Source organism: Falco naumanni, chromosome 8 (genome assembly GCF_017639655.2).
Source record: "Falco naumanni isolate bFalNau1 chromosome 8, bFalNau1.pat, whole genome shotgun sequence".
Classification (NCBI taxonomy): domain Eukaryota; kingdom Metazoa; phylum Chordata; class Aves; order Falconiformes; family Falconidae; genus Falco; species Falco naumanni.
In genome coordinates, this window is record NC_054061.1 from 30,575,420 (window position 1) to 30,594,266 (window position 18,847).

General features: G+C 34.7%; 1 protein-coding gene across 5 annotated transcripts in view; it reads right to left on the bottom strand.

Annotated features, from left to right (window-relative positions):
* SLC35F5 (solute carrier family 35 member F5) overlaps positions 1 to 18,847 on the bottom strand; it is a 39,534-nt gene that overhangs the window by 11,060 nt on the left and 9,627 nt on the right. For all 5 annotated transcript variants that reach the window (XM_040603302.1, XM_040603300.1, XM_040603299.1 and 2 more), the window contains 11 exons: positions 18,276 to 18,417; positions 16,992 to 17,135; positions 14,672 to 14,734; positions 13,066 to 13,147; positions 11,551 to 11,741; positions 9,798 to 9,879; positions 8,920 to 9,007; positions 8,300 to 8,364; positions 7,823 to 7,927; positions 7,190 to 7,349; positions 3,639 to 3,729 (listed from right to left, as the gene is read on the bottom strand). In XM_040603302.1, the coding sequence (XP_040459236.1) occupies positions 3,639 to 3,729; positions 7,190 to 7,349; positions 7,823 to 7,927; positions 8,300 to 8,364; positions 8,920 to 9,007; positions 9,798 to 9,879; positions 11,551 to 11,741; positions 13,066 to 13,147; positions 14,672 to 14,734; positions 16,992 to 17,135; positions 18,276 to 18,410 (1,206 nt within the window). In that variant the 5' untranslated portion in view covers positions 18,411 to 18,417. The remainder of the gene's footprint in view (positions 1 to 3,638; positions 3,730 to 7,189; positions 7,350 to 7,822; positions 7,928 to 8,299; positions 8,365 to 8,919; positions 9,008 to 9,797; positions 9,880 to 11,550; positions 11,742 to 13,065; positions 13,148 to 14,671; positions 14,735 to 16,991; positions 17,136 to 18,275; positions 18,418 to 18,847) is intronic.

The window sequence follows — 18,847 nt, forward strand, 5'->3', positions numbered from 1 at the left end:
TATGACAGACACATACTTGCACAAATACACTTGTACACCCTCAAAAGTCTACATGAATTTGCCTTTAATTAGGGTCACTCATTTGTGCTTCTAATACTAGCAATTTCTTTATCTTTTCTTTCTATTTTTTCGAGTAAGAGACAAAGGATTTACCTCCAACAGCAAGAGAAGATACAGTAGGAAATTTACTCTGTTGTCAAAGACAAGTCTTAATGCCCCCCCAATGACCTCATGCTGAACAGTTCAGTATCAGGAAGTGATAAGAGTTTACACACCCTCAAACATACAAGAAGCATCCACAAGCTAAAAGCACCAGGTAAGAAAATAGGTACTTCCTGGCCAAGTTTCTAACAGCCAGGGGAAGAAGGAAGAACAACAGTAACATAGGATACATATATGAATCAGAAAAGGAACAAAAAAAAAAACCCCCAAAAGACAATTAACCCCAACCCCTCCCCCAATAAGAGGCATCACCTGCTGACCAGCTACCTAAAGCCAGTCAGGCCCTGTATTTGGAAGACAAAGCAGCCTTTTCAGTCAGTCAGTGAAAAACAATAAGGAACAGAAGGCATCACAAACTCCAGAAAGAACCAAGTGGTGGCAAATGAAAAGGACAGTGGGTGAAATGGAAGAGCTATGAAGATTCAGATCATGAAAGATGTTGCCAGAACGTAAACTGAGACAATACACAGGAAGGTGAAGATGTAAGACAAGAAATAGGCAAAGAGCAAATATGAGGTGTACAGGGCTTTTTTGTTTGTTTATAAATACCAAATACATACAAATAGGTTAAACTCTAACAGTGATAAAACTATAAAAATGAGTTAAAAATGTAACTCGCCCTTGTGTTACCAACACCAACTGAAAGTCATCCAACAGAGCCTTAAAGATGTTTCTGCTGTTTCAGATGTGTTGATATTGCATGAGTACATGAAGAATTAATTAATTTTAAAAAATCTAAGCTCTGTGTTTACTCATATTAAATAGCCTAGAGCTTAAGTTGTTCACTGAGAATTAGAAAAGCATATTCCATTTTTCACTGTATTCCAGAAGAAAGTTTAGATGAACCACTTCAGAAGGCAAACTAAGTTTTTCATATATTGATACATGTAACTATACATAAACACAAACACATCCCTAAAAATGTATTTGGATGCACACATGTATATATAAAATATGTATTAATGCACACATATATATACAAAATTCTTACTTTTTACTACAAGCATTATCTCATATATAAACCTAACTCCACCTCACTAAAGTGAATTTTGAGTGAAGGAATCTACAGATTTTTCCCTTGTTTCCTTAACAGCTATCACTAGTTATTTACTTTCCTATTACAATTTATGTACCAAGTGTTTATTTCAGATATTTTAACAGCAACACAAATACAGTTATTTTACCAACAAATGCTTTATGACTATTGGAATTACCGCAAGATTCTGCTGTATTTCCATGTTTGAATATTCAGCTACTACTCATATTAAAAACATACTATATTTCACATGTTCATTACATAAGTGGTCAAGTCTGACTCTGCTTTAATTTTATAATTTTACTGTTTTTATTTTTAGTTTATTTTTTTAATTTATTTTCTAAAATCCACAATGACATTATGTAAAAGTGAAATACAAGTTTTGGGGGATGCCCATTTTTACACACTTGACAGAAAATTTCAGAAGTCAAAAGGTTCTCATTAGAATTTACACTTTGCTTGTGAAAATATCGAGTAGTAAAGCTTCCTTATGGCAGGAAACATTCTAAGTACAAGACTTTACTAATTCCTTGTACGTAAGTCAGTGTTGTACAAACAAGTACAAGCCTCGAAACTCAAATGTAATGACTGAAAACTAGGCATAAATTGAACCAACACAGATAATGCACAAACCCCACTTGCTTCAGGGAAGCCACGACCTGGAGAATGCTCAATTTAAGCTATGCTCCAGGCATAGCCAGAATTTTTCTTTTCTCATACTTTCGCACTCCTATTACACAGAGATTACAAACTAAGCATAGCTGTATTTGCTACAAGACTCAAAAGAACACCAAAGAAGTGTAAGTGAGCAGCAGCTGGTGGTGCAAGACCACCAGCATATTGAAAAATTCAGGAGCAGTACTGTATGGTTAGTTTTAAGCTTGGTCAGTTTTGCCCATTTTTATTGATACCATTTCCAGCTGAACTGTTACATGACTAAACTGCTTCCTAACTCACAAAGATTTATCATCTCAGTAAAGAACTTCTTGTATTTCAGCAACAGACTTTATTTAGGCCAAGGTGCTCAAATACTGACTAATTCACTATTTTCAACCCAGAGAACACATTACCTGGTACATAATTTAATTCCTTCCTTTCTAAAAAAACTCCTGCAGCCTCTACATGCCACATGACTATATGCACATTTAACATCACCAAAATACAGGTAACACCAATGGTCAAAACACACACAAACATGTGATGGGAAATGCTTACAATTTAGCCAAGTGCCAAATACACCTGTATCTACACAGAGAGGTGTCAAAAGGCATAGCCATAATAGACTATGTGGGGATGCCCTGCCAAAAAAGAAGGGCATTATCACTGTAAGAAGAATTAAGTTTGCTTTAATAACAGATGCATTATAACATCAGGTTGAAAGCTATTTCAAAGAGCTGAACAGGTGGCTTAACTTGCAAATTAACAATTTAGCAGTAGGGATTACTTAAATCCAAAATCAAGAGCAGAAACAAGAGATCCTGCTTTCAGGAAACAGAAAGAGTTACATGACCTCTATTTAATGGGAAAAAAACAAACAAAAAAAAACCCCAGAAGTGCAACAAAACAAAACCCCAATAATTGCATGCTTGCAATATATGCTAAATAATCATTATTCATGTGAAATTAAGAATTTTATATTCCTTGCAGCTGATTAAATATTAAATTCAAATATTCAATGTTAAATTTCATACATAATTAAATACTTAAAACTAAGAATTCTGCCCCACCAGCATGAAAAGTATCTATACACCTTGAAAAGTAATATAAACTAACTTCATATAGATTATATTTTAAACTTTATTACCAGATTCTTTTCTTTCTTTACATGCAAGGTTTTTCCACAGCTATTACCTCAAGACCAGTAAGACTAAAGTAACTTAAAGGAGGACAGTTAATTGGAACCCTAATGTCCACATAAATCTAATAACGTGCAATTAAGCCTTGTGGCTGCTACATTCCTATGTAGTAAACCTGCAGGTTTTTGGTTCTGTCACTAATTGAGTATTTTCAGTATAGGCAGTCTATAACAATTCTATAATTGTAAAGGTATTAATTTAAGGTGTGCTGTACTTGAAGTTGTTCTTTAATTCTGAAAAGTGCCTGTTCAAGATAAAGCATATGGCCAGGTGTTGCTGATGACTTTGGGTACTTTCATACAAGCTGCATCTTAATCAAATATATAATATGCAAGTGCACACCTGCAATTGCCAAATTACTGTAACTGTCACTATCAAGATAATATTAATTACAACACAGTTCAAAAAATATTAACAAGCAACAGAAATAAAATACTATTCATTGTATACATCATTAAAGATAACATTGCCATTTAATTCAAAGAAATTCTGTTAATAATGCTCAAAACTTAGTGATACGTTACCTTTTGCATGCACATGTCAGCTATTATGGACAGAGGTATTGTAAGGCTTAGCGCAAGTGTGCCTATCAGTGATGAGGTAAGAAAGCAGCCCCTAAAAGATAATTAAAAATAGTATCAATAACAATAAAAACATGTCTTATTTAAAAGACAACTAAATATATCAAACTGCAGAAGACATTTGATCAAGCTTAACTGTTAGCCATTGTTTAAATAATCAAAATTTGAGATACCCACAGTCCATGATAAATCTGTAAAACTGCACAGAATTCTTAAGACTATTGATGTCTTCTGGAATGAGGTTTAATTCCCATACAAACCTTCTGACATGATGGAAAATTCACTACTTCACATGTAGTGACTTCGCCTATAAAAATCTGCAGTTTGTTTCCATTTTGAAATACTTGAATACCAGCTTATAGCAATTAAAAGTGGTTTGCCTCAGTCTGGTTAATTAAAAAAGAAAGGTTACTGATGTCTAGAAATCCTACCCAAAAAGCAAAATATTTTTTACAAATAGACAAATTCTTAAATTAACAGACTGTGCTTTTTGAATTTCACTCTAAAATGCACCCTTGAAATCATTCTTCAGAGTCTCAATAAGACTTCTTTGCATTCTACAAGTGGTCTCATCATATTTCCTAAGCAGAAACAAAGCTGTTAGACTTCTCTACATCAGTCGCAAAAAGCCATTACAATTTATTTAAATGACAGAACAACAACACTACATGCATACAAAGCAGTACTCAAAAAGCCACAGAAAACTGATCCTTTTTCCCAAATTCTTTGCAAGTCATATTTAATTTGCAAATTACTCATTTACTGAATGAAGTTCTATTATAATAGTAGTAAAAAAAAAACAAACCCAAAACACAAAACTTGACATATACGTAGGACAGACCTAAAAGAACAAGTGAGCTCTTTAGATCTTAGGCATTTCAATATAAACCTAAGGCTCTATAAATAAAACATTACTAGCCTGAACCATTTTGATGCCAAGTGAAGAGCAAAACACCCTATATAAAAAACTGCAATTCCCATTTTACGATCAATCAAGTCAAAAGTTACCAAGCATAGTGTAGGTAAATACTACTCTATGATGTAGACTATTCTATGATATGAAGAAAATAAATACAAAGCAGTATCTACTCAATTCAAATCAGTAATGTCCCCTACTGAGTTACCCTCGTATTTTAAAGGCATCCAGAATTTATTAAGATAAAGGCAATTTTCATCCTTGGCAAGTACCAAGAACAGTACCAGCTATGGGTTTTTTTGGGAACTGCAATCATTTCCACACAGAACTGATTTTAAAGAAGGAAAAATCTTGTAGTTGCAATTTTTATTAGAATTCTGAACTTCTGGTTTTTTACCTACTCGATCTTTATTCTGTAAAAATTAAACAGATGCAGCATCACTGAAATAATATTCATGAAATGTGATTCACTGAAGAAAATGCTATTTTAGTTCACCTCACATAAGCTTGTTAACAGCTTTTAAACACAAAGATTTGAACACACATTTGGAAAACATTTTCTGGAACATGACTTCATGCAGGTATTTCTCTAATTAAACTAGAAGAGCATTCCCAAACTAAGCCATTAGGTCCTCCCGTAAGACTGACTTTCAGCCAAGCAAAACCAACAGTTTACATATTTGTAATCCCTTTGCATTGCTCTGTGTCTTTAAAACACAGAAAAATGTACAGAGATGAGAAAGGAACAAAAAGGAAACAAAGCATTTTACATACTCTGCATTTTCGCAGACTTCCTCCCGATATTCTAAGTCCCCTTCTATAGCATAATAGAATACTTCTGTACCTCTGCACTGCCTGCTTCTGAATTAAGAACCAACCTGGCCACCAGAACACCATTAAGTGAAAAAACAGTACAGAATCAAATGAAAACTTATCAGCAAGTTAAAAAAAAATAAATTTAATTAAGAATCACATCTACACTATATTATTTAGTTGGCAGTATATTGTTGGTTAAATGGTATTATTTACTTCCAGAGGAAATGTAGAGGACCATACTAGTTATACACTGGACAGGTAAAAGAATGATGTCAGCACAAACTCTGAAAATAGTCCTACTCCAAAATTCTAGGGGAAAGGAACCTGAAATAAAAATAGCTCTTTAATTGACTGAATTATCATTCAGAGTAATTATACAAAGAGTATGTGTATAAAAAAAGTTTGTGCACACCCATGTACTTAACCCTATGCTAGTACTTGATTTTGGGACAACAGCCAAGTTTGGGGATTTTGGTTTTTGTTTGGTTGGGGGTTTTTTTTGGCTTATTTGTTTCTTACTTTGCCTATGTTGAAATTGCATTTACCAACTGATACTGTAGTTTAATCTTACAGGATGGCATTAACATCACAAAAATATTCCATCGATAAACAAATTAAATTACAAAGGAACACATGCTGCAATGCATTTATAACTAGGACCGGTATGAGTTTGCCAATAAACAAAAACAGTCATGATTAGATTTCCTAAATAACTTTTAAACTTGATCTGAAAACTAATCACACACAAAAATAGTTTTCATAGAACTCCACCTAGCTCATTTGCTGTAGTATTATTGCAGAATTTAGGATCCTAGATTACCGATGCCTTGTTTCCTCCTGTGAGGTCTTCCAGTCCCTCTACCACAGAATGGGGAGCCTGAATGCCAAGGGTTTGCAGGAAAAGCTGGCAAAAGCTGGCAAACTGCCACACCTATTCCAAATGTACCACTGAAACTGGCATCGTTCAGAGCAAATGTATGGCATTAGTTGACTGTCTCTCTTTGGAAACTCTTCCTCAGTGTTTCCAAAATAAAATCGGAGTTTTTAACTTGTAGAATTTTCTGTTACACTCCTATTTTAACCTAATGCTGGCCCAGAATTCTCTCCAGCTGAGAACCCTGACTTACTAGCAGTTCTCTTAGAACACTGTTCTAACAGCCACACAAAGGTTTAAGTCTGCTACAGCTTTTGAGCTGTTGTCTAGAAGTCCTGTGTTCAATCCTCTGTTGCCGACCTATCCAGACTCTCCTATAATTAAATCACTAAACAAAAGCAGGCTAATTTGCCGACTGCCATATCTTCATGATTAATGCATTCTGTTGAGATTTACCTCATTAAGTCTTTGAGGATTTAAACAAAGATGTTATATGGAATACCAAATCTGACTCATATACATCCAACATACACAAGGCCTGGGAAACACAAGAACTGTTAAAACTGAAATTAGTACTGCAACTCTGTACCACAAAGTGTTTTCATCTCAAAATGTTAGTTCTAGAATGAGCTAAGCACACAGCATCTTAATAAATACTGTGAGACCACATCACCTGCTTTTTAAAGTTAGCTGTTGCTCTTAAATGGGACATTGTGACATGTTATATGATATCCTCTAACTCAAATTGCACATAGGTATAGGGAAAAAAAAAAAAAGAAAAAAAAAGAAAAAGGCAAAACCCCCTACCTTGACAGTTCAACATCCGAACATTTGAGAACACAGGTAAGACAGTTTATGTGAAATACATGCAAAGTATGTAGTACATACCACAGCCAGAGGAACTCTGACAGAACTGTTCCAATAAGGCCATTAATGACAATGCACATCCATATCAGTTTATTGGGAAACTCAAATGCTTCAAACCCGGTATAGTGAAGCAGGAAAAACCCTGGCCACAGCAGCAACAGATTAAACAGCCCTACAAAACCTGGATATAAAAACAATTTTAAGTAAATCACAATAAATACCCTTCAAGATAACTAAAATCTCAGCTAAAGTCTGCTACTTTCAACATGCATACATAAAAGCAACAACAAAGCAGTATTTTAAATCTTTCAAAGGAAAGGAATGTAAGAAACTACCTGAAATTCACAAACAACAATTATATCAGGCATTTACCAGTTTGAAATTGGGGGGGGGGGAAGAAAAGAAAAAAATTTCCACTGAGTCACAGGGCTATCTGCATTCCTACAGGTAGTGTTATCTTTCATTGTTAAGATTGCCGACAAGAAACAATTCACACAATCAGTCTCTAAAGTACCCATAACCATGGGAACAATAGGCTTTCTCCTTGGCTTTTCTGAGCCCCTTTACCACTCATATACAGTTCAGTGTCTGAAAGCAAACAATTCAAATCACACATTGAATTAAAACTTTCAATGGAGTTATTTTTAGTCTTACCAAAGAACATTGGTATGTCAAGTTTATCTTCTCGATCTACTTTCCTTTTTATCATTACTATGTACACAGCATACAGCATTGCTCCCACAAGAGACCAAAGGGAACCTGCAAAGATGAAAAAATCCATTCACTTAAAGACATACTAAACATGTTACACTAGAACGAACCTTTCTCAGCATACACCTATTATGAAACTGTCAGAGATAAATTGTTTATTACAGAATCCACTACTATACGAAACGCATGGAAAAATGCAGAAAGCTCAAAAATGTAAATACTTTCCCAATTAAGTTATATCCATAGGTGAAAAAAAAAAATATTCATACTGTCCAGTTTCTGAAGTTGCAACTAAAAAGCCAGATTATGAAATGATACACAAGTAATAAATATATAGCTTCCTATATGACCTGCTGAGTGTTGTCAAAAGATGGTACTCATCACTGCATATTCTAGGATTAAAAAAAAATAAGCAAATACCTATTGTATCTTTTCCAGAAGATTTCTCAGATCCAGAAAGGTTAACAAGTACCACACCACCAATGCTAGCAAAAAAGAAGAGATGCAAAACGCTACTTAAAACCAAGATCTTTTTTTACAAAGACAGAACAAAAAGGGGGAGAAAAATAAAAATACAGTTCTATCTTTAGGTATTTTTAGTTAATCTAAACCTACCTCTGAAAAAGTCAAAAGGAATTATCTATTGCTAAGGCCTCATCTTAAGCTAAAACCAAACCAACCAATCAACCCCACTTAACTTCCCTGAACAACGCACCAGGCATTAATGAAACAGGCTGACAACACTGAATGTCAAACCTCTTCCTTATTCCCCATCTACACAAAAATAAAGAAACAAAAGGAAAACGTATTTCCACAGAAACCTCATTAATCTAATTTCCTACAGGAACATGAGATTTGGTAGTTGTTCATGATACGAAGTATTTTAAAAGACTTAATTCACTTGTTCAATTTATTGTGAAAATAGGATTTTTTAATAAGTGTATCATATACTGTCACAGATACTATAGGTATAATAGGTAAAGTTGTTCTCTCACTGTGTCAGGGAGTTTTTGACGAAATGTTCCATCCCATTATCTTACCTTAAAATAACAGCTAGTAATTTCGACAGGGTAAACCTATCTCCACTGTTACTGGGAAAGACTGCAGCTAAGATTAAAGTAAAAAGCCCTGCAATAGAAATTAAGAGTTTACACAATCAAGTTTTGCTACTAGTTTGTTCAGAAAACTGCACATTTTCTTCTTTACATTACACATACTTGTTCTAACTACTTGATCTTAGCACCCCTAATTTTAATCGGAGCTATTGCGAAACTAACACCTTGTGATGTGAATCCTCAGATGAGCAAATACATGCTCAACTGACAAAGGCTAGCCATACTAACAAAATTAACTGTAATAATCCTGAAAAAGTCAGTGAAAAAATCACGTAACTGTGCTTTTAAAATTTTTACAAAACAATAAGTTACTCCTCAAAACATGGGACTGTCACAGAATTTAAATACTTCAAAGCTTACGTTAGAGCCTTGCATAAAACTTCTAAAGCAAGTGATATTCATACTATCAAGGTGGTTTAAGTTCTTTACCCTAAAAACTTTTTTTAAAAAAACCCAATAATTAGCAAGAAGACTTTACTCTGAATTGTATCTATTTTGATAAAAATTTATATGATCCTTCCTTCAACCCTATTACACTCCCAATACATCCCTTCAGTACACAGACATAACTGCAGAAGTACACACACACAAACTTGAAAAGCAAAAAGCAGGGGAATGATGAAGATAGCCTAAATCCCTGCAATTACATCATAAAATTTTAAAACGCACATATTCAATGGCTTTAAGTCTTACTATTCCACCAGAACCACAAGTATATCAATTACACAGTCCACTGCAACCAAAAAAGATTTTTGTTATAAACACCCTTAAAATGCACATCTGGTTGTATAAATAAAACTTACCCGAGGTTGATGACAAGATATTAACTATAGCAACCTGGGTATCTGACAGAGCTTCTTGGTAAGAGAAATTTGCCAAGAACCACTGGGGGAAAAGAAAAATATTTTTGTCATTATATGGATAGCAACAACAGAGTTTAAGTTTCTCAGTGCAATAAAACCCTACTTAAAGAAAAAAACCCAAACCAAAACAACAACTATTGATCACAAAAAAAAAAAAAAACCAATCAGAACAAGACTTCTACCTCAAATGATTTCTAACTTACATTAAAGTGGCAGGTACATTAAAAGACAGGCAAAATCAGAACTGGCCCAAAACAACCACATGCAACTACACTGAATGCATTTAATACGTGTTTAATAATGAAATAACATACTTCAGAACTTTAATTAAATAATTAAAATGACATTATAACAGCTAGTAACTAAGAGTACTTGTAAATTGTTTTGCAAATGCTTCAAGATGATAACTAGACAAGGGCCACAAAGTAATTTCAGAGATGCATGGGGCATTAGTCAGCCTAATGCATTTGATTTTTTTTTTAGGAATACTTAAACCTGGCACACGTCTCCACCTTCAAAAACAAGCATCACATACATTCAGTACCTCAAAAATATTTTGGAAGGATTCATGTCTGTTAATTCCTCCACAAAGGAATAAAAATGGCAAGCATTTTATCATCTCTTGATTGATATCTCATTAATAAGATCTCAGATATATCCTCGGGGAAGTTCCCACTTTTTAAAGTCTTACGTGGAAATATTTATATGGCCCAGGGAGAAATAGATATACATGCCAGTAGTATCAGCATCCATGAATAACATAACAAGGACATGATGACACTAGCCTAGAAAATCTGCATGTGTATATATACAGAAATATACCCAGACACACAAAATTGTAAATTATTTTTTAAAAAGCAACTTCATCCATCCTAAATCACTAGTGAGTAGCTTATTATTCTCTTGCTGCTGTGCGCACATTCTTTATGTATACACACAGAAAAGTACATCACCATTTTCCGTTCCATGCATCAACTTACTAATATTATTATTATTGTTGTTGTTTTAAATGTTTGAAGAGCACTACTTCTTGAGGAAAAGCAGTGGTGGGTCCACATTACATATAAGCTATTCAGCAGTACCAGTGAAGCTACTTCTGGAAAATCTATTACTGATCTGCTCTCTACATTTTTAGTGTCTCTCAAAAATCATGCCACCATCATCTCCCTCTCCCTCTAGAACTCAGGCATCATGCAGAAACATCAGCAACCAACAGATTCATAAGTAAATCTCGCAGCCCTCAATGGAGCTGAACGACAATTAATATCTTCTCTTCATACTACTGGAGGGCACGACGTGCCAGAGTGAGGCATGAGATGGTATTCTTTCTGTGATGGCCCAAGAAGTAGTCACAGTGACATTTACCCATTTCATGCAATCTCACTGCAGTCATCAACAGCCTGTATACATTTTTCAGTACCAAATGTACCCAACACTGGACAACATGGCACAAAAGCACAGCATATCTTACAACTGACCTTACAGTTAACTACACACTGAGGACCTCTTTTTATTAACCTCCCTTTAAGAAGATGCACCTTCATGTCCAGCACATGACGGAAGTTTTACTTTTTACAGTATATTTGTAAAATGAGGCATAAAGAATACAAGACATCTCAATACTGTTTCACCATGATTATACAAGTTTTAATTGCATCTATACTTAAGTTTTCTGAAAGAATGGGGCACATACCACAAAGCAAAAGAAAAAGCTAATTTTTGCTACTTGAGTTGCAGTGAGTTTTCCTACAGTTTTTAATATTGATTCCTGCTCCTTAACCGTTGGATATGACATGCGAGACAACTTTGCTTCTAACGCATGGCTCGATGGGAGTTGTCGAATCTCCATAATATTACTGAACCTTACACGAGGCTTTTTGGGAGCTTAAGAAGAGAAGAAAAGAGAAAAAAAAAGGAAAAAAAAAGCTGCATATTATCATTAAACTTTTCAAGTCAACACAATATGCAAATAAAACTATGTCATCCCAATACAGGATTGATTACAGCACTTCACAAATGACAGGTTTTTATTGAAATAGAAGACATGCCATTATTTTTATAAACTAGTATTTTACTATTTGATAGGCCACTAATAAGAAAAATCCAATTACTGTTTTCATTCAGTCCATTTGTCCACCCACAAAAACCTCACTGAAAAGCACCATCCCTCTTCCCTGTCAAAAAAATCCACACAAGGTAACACAGCAAATTTTTAGGTAGGACTTATTCTGTATCGATGAATATTACAGATAAGATTCTTTCCTTTTTTAATAGTCAAAACAGCCAAAAACTGCACACAATTATACCTAACTACAAGGACAGTGTTTCACTCAGAGGGTGACAGTGTCCAACAGACCTCAAAGCTTAGCAGAGATCATAAGGTCACTTGCTCATTTGAAATCCACCCTCTAACTAATCTTGCAAACCAGGATCAGATTTTAAGGGTATTCTAAATATCATTAGTTTCCTATGTAAAGAAAACATTACACACTACATATAAATATTAGCCTAATTCAAGATGAAACAATACCCAATTTCCTAAAAAAAAGTAAGGGGAAAAAGCTGCAGCTCAAACAACCCTAAAGTGACTGATGCACTTTATCACAGGACAGCAGAGCCTACCAAAGCAGTTCCTAACACATTATCTAGAAATTAACAAAAAGACTTTGCCTTTTATAAGCAGGGACTCTTTTGCTGAGGATCAGATAATTGGATTCTTTGACAGCCAACTTTCCTGTAATTGCCTGGGACAGTTAGGCCTGTTTCAGCTACTATCACAAGATAGTGAGGCTTAAATAAAATCAGAATGCACATAGACTATTAAAATTCTTACTTTGACTGCTTTGCTCCTGCTCTAAAAAGGACAATAGCTTGTTTTTCCAGAGGCTGACTCACTGCTGCTGGTCATACAAGCCCAGAAGGAAAGAATCACAAGTACTGAACCCAGTTGGTCCCTTGAGATAAACATAGGCTGGATCTGTAGTGACCAAGAAAGGTAAACTGAACGATAGGCCTATGTTTTCTCTACCTGAAAGTAAATATATCAGACTGCAATTCATGCAATGAGAGATTTAAGGAAGAAAAAAAGAAAAAAAAAACGGGGGTGGGGTGTAAGTCCTGCAGCATGACAGCAGTTATACCAACAAAGAGGGAAGTAATTCTTTCACCAAAGAACTACCATTTCAGCATTCCAAAAGTCTTTACTCACTTTTCTCTGCATCACTATTATTACTGCCATTTTTTTCAGTTGGCAAATCATGAAACTTTACAGGAACATATAAAGGTTCACTCTGAAATGAATCAGTATAAGTAAAGATACAGTTAAGCAGGATATTTAAATTATAAGCAGTCGAATTAATTTAGCAAATTAGAAAACTAAAAAAAGAAAAGCTTGGTGAATATTATGAGAATCAAGTTTAACAAAGTGGTTTTGCACACAGTGGATCAGCTTGTCAAAAATATTCATACATAATCTATATTTTATGTTAAACATATTGATAAAGTGCAGTACTCAAAAGTAACTGCACTTTTGTGTACATCACCGCAAACACAAAACTCATCCCCAGAAAATTCAAACCTACCGATTCAAAATTTTAAAATAACTCATCAAAATCCAAGATGTGTCATTAGATCTATAGATTCTGTGCAAATGATAAACTAGAAATACAAAATACAGAATACATATACCAAAACGAATACAGTCATTTTCCTCCCAAGACCCTAAAAGCTCATGAACTAGAACCAAAAGTCAAAAACCTGGGTAAGGCACTCCAATACATAAGCCACTTCGCAGAAGTTTTGTGTAGAACAAATCTAACAGAAGTTTTAAGCTGGTCATTTATATTAAATTAATAAACTGTAAGAGCAAAGTAATAAAAAAGATCTGCTAGCTGCATTTTATTAGTGTCCTTGTTTAGGACCAGAACTTTTGTGGACGTTTAAAATAATGCAAAATTGTCCATGGTTTAACAATGAATCCTGCTTCTAGAGTCAGATGATCTTAATGAATAGAGCAGACTAAGATTTTATACTTGAATGTAGGTAAATAAAGTTTGGGGGTTGGGTGGAGGATGAAATTATGAGTACTTCTAAAAAAAAAAAACAAAAACAAAAACTCACTTCAACTCCCCATTCAGTATAAAACACCCATATGACAGTTTGTCAATCCTCAGTTGCCTCCCCCTACTCTATTACAAAGATGGTGCAAACTTAAAATGTTCCATATTTTGGATACATTTCTGCATGTAGCTTCTGATTTAGGTATGCAGATTACACAGCCATCTCTGATCAACAAGGGCATAACAGTCACTTATGGATGATGAAAACCACCACAGAAATGTCATTTGGCAATGCAACTTAGCAGTTGATTCAGTAAACAGTAGTCACTCCATCCACTGGAAGGAAGAAGGCAGTCCATTTGTCTTTCAAAATGCAGGATCACAGTATACAACATACTCAACTAACTGAATGATTCCGTTGTGGGTATTAGTCTTGAAAAACTGTTTGGCTTTACCACTAGCTCTCCACATTTTGCTTTGGCAGCTACTGAGCTGAATTTGTAACTGTTTCCTTTGTACAACATAAATATTTCTTTCACAAACTACCACAGAAACACTCCAGTGTTTTACTGAGCTGAGAACCTGCATTTCTCATAATAAGCAATGTCATTATTTGCAGCACTTATTAGTAATGTGTAAGTTAGCAATCCCCTCTGCAAAAAAATATTAAAGATCACCATATTTTTAAAACAGTAAGTCAGGATAATGGTGTCATGTTACTGTAAAGCATTGACCTTCACAAATTAAGGCACTTACCAGAGAACAGTTTACAGTGTTATCTGTTGTACAAGCAGCAAAATAACCTTCAGCATCTGCAAACTAATTACAGAATTTTAAATGTAATAATCTATCAAGGTAGAGTTATTAATAACTGATTTTTTTAAGAAAATAAGTTGTTTCTTCCATAATTCTATCACAATGCCCTCTCTCCTGCCAGCCCTCCTCCTGAATAAACAAGAGAGCTTACAAGTTCAGTAAATGATTTCAGTAATTCCTTGTACCTCTTGGAAAACTCCATTGAATTCAACTACCCAGGTATCAATGCAGAACCAGGCTGTTAAAATGCCAAAACTTGTTCAGTCTGAGTGAGACTTTCTTCACTAAATTATTGTGCATACATTATTAACAACAATCTTCTTGGTTCTTCATTTTATTGAGGCAAAGTCCCTTTGCATAAATGCCTGGACCTCTGCCTTAGTTTCAACAAGGCTTAAGTTAGGGTGAGGTCAAGTATCATTTTTCCTCTTCCTTTCTGCATCTTAACAAGCACTACTACCTGACCTGCAGCTTGCTCCTCTACCACGCTGGTAAGAAATCTACTAAACAAAGCCTCTAATGTGGAAGAGGGATTAAAAGTAATGTTTACCTAAGCAATGATTATTGAAATAAAAATATACAAATATGAAAATTTTGTTCCAGATTAACAAACACAAGACATTTTGAAGGCACTTGTAATAATTATACAGTTTAATATTTAACTAAACTCCTTAGGGGAAAATAAATAAATAAAAGAACCTAACCGCACAGTACTTTTTTCTGCACTGTTCTTCTGAAATATCCTATTTTCAGAAGTAATGGCTACTTCCTACAAATAATTTAAAAAATTACTTTTCATAGGAAAAGAAAAAATAATGAGGTTCCAGTAGTGGTGTCATGAGTGCCACCCACAAAATGTATCAGATGGAGCACTCTTATTCATTGCTGTCCAGTTAATACAAGTTCATATTATATCTTTTTTTGACATAGCACTGCACAAGATTTAGTTGGTCAATATAAACACTACAATTCACACTAGCCAATAGCCCTTTATTCTTACTAATGGAGTAATTTGGGCTGTATAATTGCTCTGTAGAACTAATCACCCTTTAGTGCTTTCATCATCCTTCTTTGCCATTATTGCCAGTAAAGGATCTGTAAAATTGTTTATTTCCCGATTATCTTATGAAGATCCTCAACAACATGAAGTCTAACACATGCTGTAGTATGCACAGACATTTGCTATTAAAAGCTGACTCCAGTAAAAATTTTTTGAAGATATCAGCCAGCTCTAGATCTTCTACATGTTTAACATGATTCTTTTTTTAAAACCAAAAGGTTTGGTTTTGGGGGTTGTGGGTTTTTGTTCTTTGTGGTATACTTTTTTAAAATAAAAATCATTTGGCTTAACGTCATGTAACACTTAAATTGAAGTATGTTACGCCTACAGCTGTCACTATCAGTGAAGTCTAATATACCCACAAAATCTGAAGTCAGTTCCCTTCAATGCAAGCTATCTTCTATAATGACATGTTGATTAACAGCATGTTCTTGGACCACATTTTTTGTTATTTTAATGCAAGATTAATATCAGACCAAATGCTTTACTGCTTCCCGAGTCCTGCTGTTCAGCATTCTGAAACACTGGCATAGAACAAGTGCTCTTCCCAGAATCTCTTAATTTCCTTGGAAAAAAGTATTTCTTTATTATGACAATAATTTTAGACTCTAACAGAAACTGCTCAGCTCTTGAATGGGCAACTGAAGGTCACTTATGCATAAAGGCTATAAAAATACAGTATTAACAACAAAAACATAATTCTACCACCTTTCCTAAATGTAACTTTAAAACCCACAAAACCTCTTAACAAACTGGTCATAGTTCTGCCAGAGACAAAAGGAGTCCATAATAAAAATCAACTACAAAGTTTTAATACCAATTCCATTGGTTACAGATGCTGGGGAAGTAAAAGGGAACCAACAGCCAATAGTGACAAGTCTCACAAGCTCTTCTTAAAAAGATTTATCCTCTGCAACTGTCCAAGATAACAGTACCAGGCTAGATGGTCCAATGGTCTGGCCCAGTAGCACATTTCTTATGATTCTTGACACATTTCATAGTGCGTTTTCCTTTCTTTTCTTCCACTCACAAGACTATTACGATTGCCATGTCTTCCTATGCAGTGATTCAGTTTATAATTGCTTTTCTGAAAGCAGTTTCACAACTATGTAAACTCTGCTTTTCTCTAGTCCCTGTTTTAAGTCTTTTCTGTAGAAATTTCAACAAATATAAAAACATTTACAGAGTTAAAATACTTACAAAAGCTGCATGCCTTCCACGAAACCCACGAGTACACTGTTGCCTCCATGGTTTCCAAACAATAAATCCCAAGAGGTATAGAACAAACATGGATGTTTTTGCAAACGTACTGAAAAAAGGTTTGTTGTACTTTGTAAAAACATACTGTGGAAAGAAAATAATTGCAGTGTCCAAAATTACCAGTTAGGTGAGAATTCACAAAATGAATGAACAGGTTAAAATACATAGTCCGGAACAGTCTGTTTCTCAAAATGGCAGAGCTGTGAGTATTGGCATGTATGACCAAAAGACACAAGTGGCCCTACCAATTCTGGGCTAAGTGGCTAAGCTACCCTAAACACCTACAAGAAGGCACTGAGTCATTTTGTAAGATACAATGCCATGGGAGAAAATATACTTATTACTTGTATCTAATCAAGCAACATACTGATATGCCACTGAACTCAAACAGGACTGAAAATACATTTACATACAGATATTTTCTAAATGAAAGACCACTTTTATATGCAATAGCATAGTAATCACAAATTGGATTACTTTAAGCAACATTTCAGTAGCAATAGTGATTCCACCAGCTCATTGGAAAAAACATTTTATTAATGTAATAGCATGTTAAGCACAAACATTTTTAATTGCTTAGTTTCAAAAACTGATACAGAACATAACTTAATGGCAGTTCAGACACCTGAATTTTACAAGAATGCATTAAAAAAAAAAATCCATTTCTGTTGCTAAAGCTCTGTTTTAAGTCCTAAAACTTAACACCAAGTAAACGCCAGATCAGTTTTCAAGACAGTGATTACATGAACTAAATTATTACAAACATGTCTGCAATTACAGGGCTTAAACTCCATGACCAAAGTTCTTTGGTCCTAGACTTCTAGATATTCTGAACAATATTCTACCATACCACCTAGCCTGCAATGTTACAGCTCATTTGCTACTTCTTGGGAAACATATGGGCATCATTTTAATCAAGATGGCAGTAAAAAAATGAATTCCCTAATTACAGTACATAGTTACGGGCTTATGTTGTTTAATTTTAAAGTCATCAATAACACCTTCTGTCTTGAAAGCAAAAGCTGCTCAGTCGAGCTTGTTTGTAACTTTTAGAGGATACAGGTTAGTTCACCAACCTAAAGGATACAGTCTTCCCTGTACTGAAGAGGTAGTTAAATACTACACTAGAACACTCACTGAATGTTTGAGTGACCATGTTTTCTGCTGCATCTTTCTCTTAAATAGGGTTTTATCTTCCTTTAAGATGCATGGAACAATACTTACAGAAGTGAGTTCTGAAGAGGCAACCCATATCACATCAACAAGGAGGAGAATGACAATTCCTAGAGCCATTCGCCTACGCTGAGTGGATGAACTGCTCTGGGAGCTCATTCGATTCATGATAAAAACCCACACCATTTGTAACCTATTCAAGATTAATAAAGGAATAAAACCCAAAAGATTACATTAAATGGTGACACACACAAAAAAAACCCAAACAAACAAAGAAAAAAAACCAAACCACCAAACAGTGGGGGCAATGAAAGGGACCCAATATGCCAGGAAACACATGCTTATGTTTGTTAAAAAGCTGATCTTTGACAGGTCTGGCATGAGATTTTCAGAGACATTAGGAGCAATCAGAAAGTAAATCTCAACTTTTCAAGAATTTGTCAACTGTTCTACCACCAAAGTAAGCAAAAGTAGGTAAAACATACAATGCCTTTTTGGAATTTCTAAGCTACTAATTCTGCAAAATTTGAAACCACTATGTTTTGGTAAATTCAGATACTCTAAGCTGACAGTAGAAATTGGTTTGACGCGTTGTGTCAAATACAATTCTACTACACGTAGTG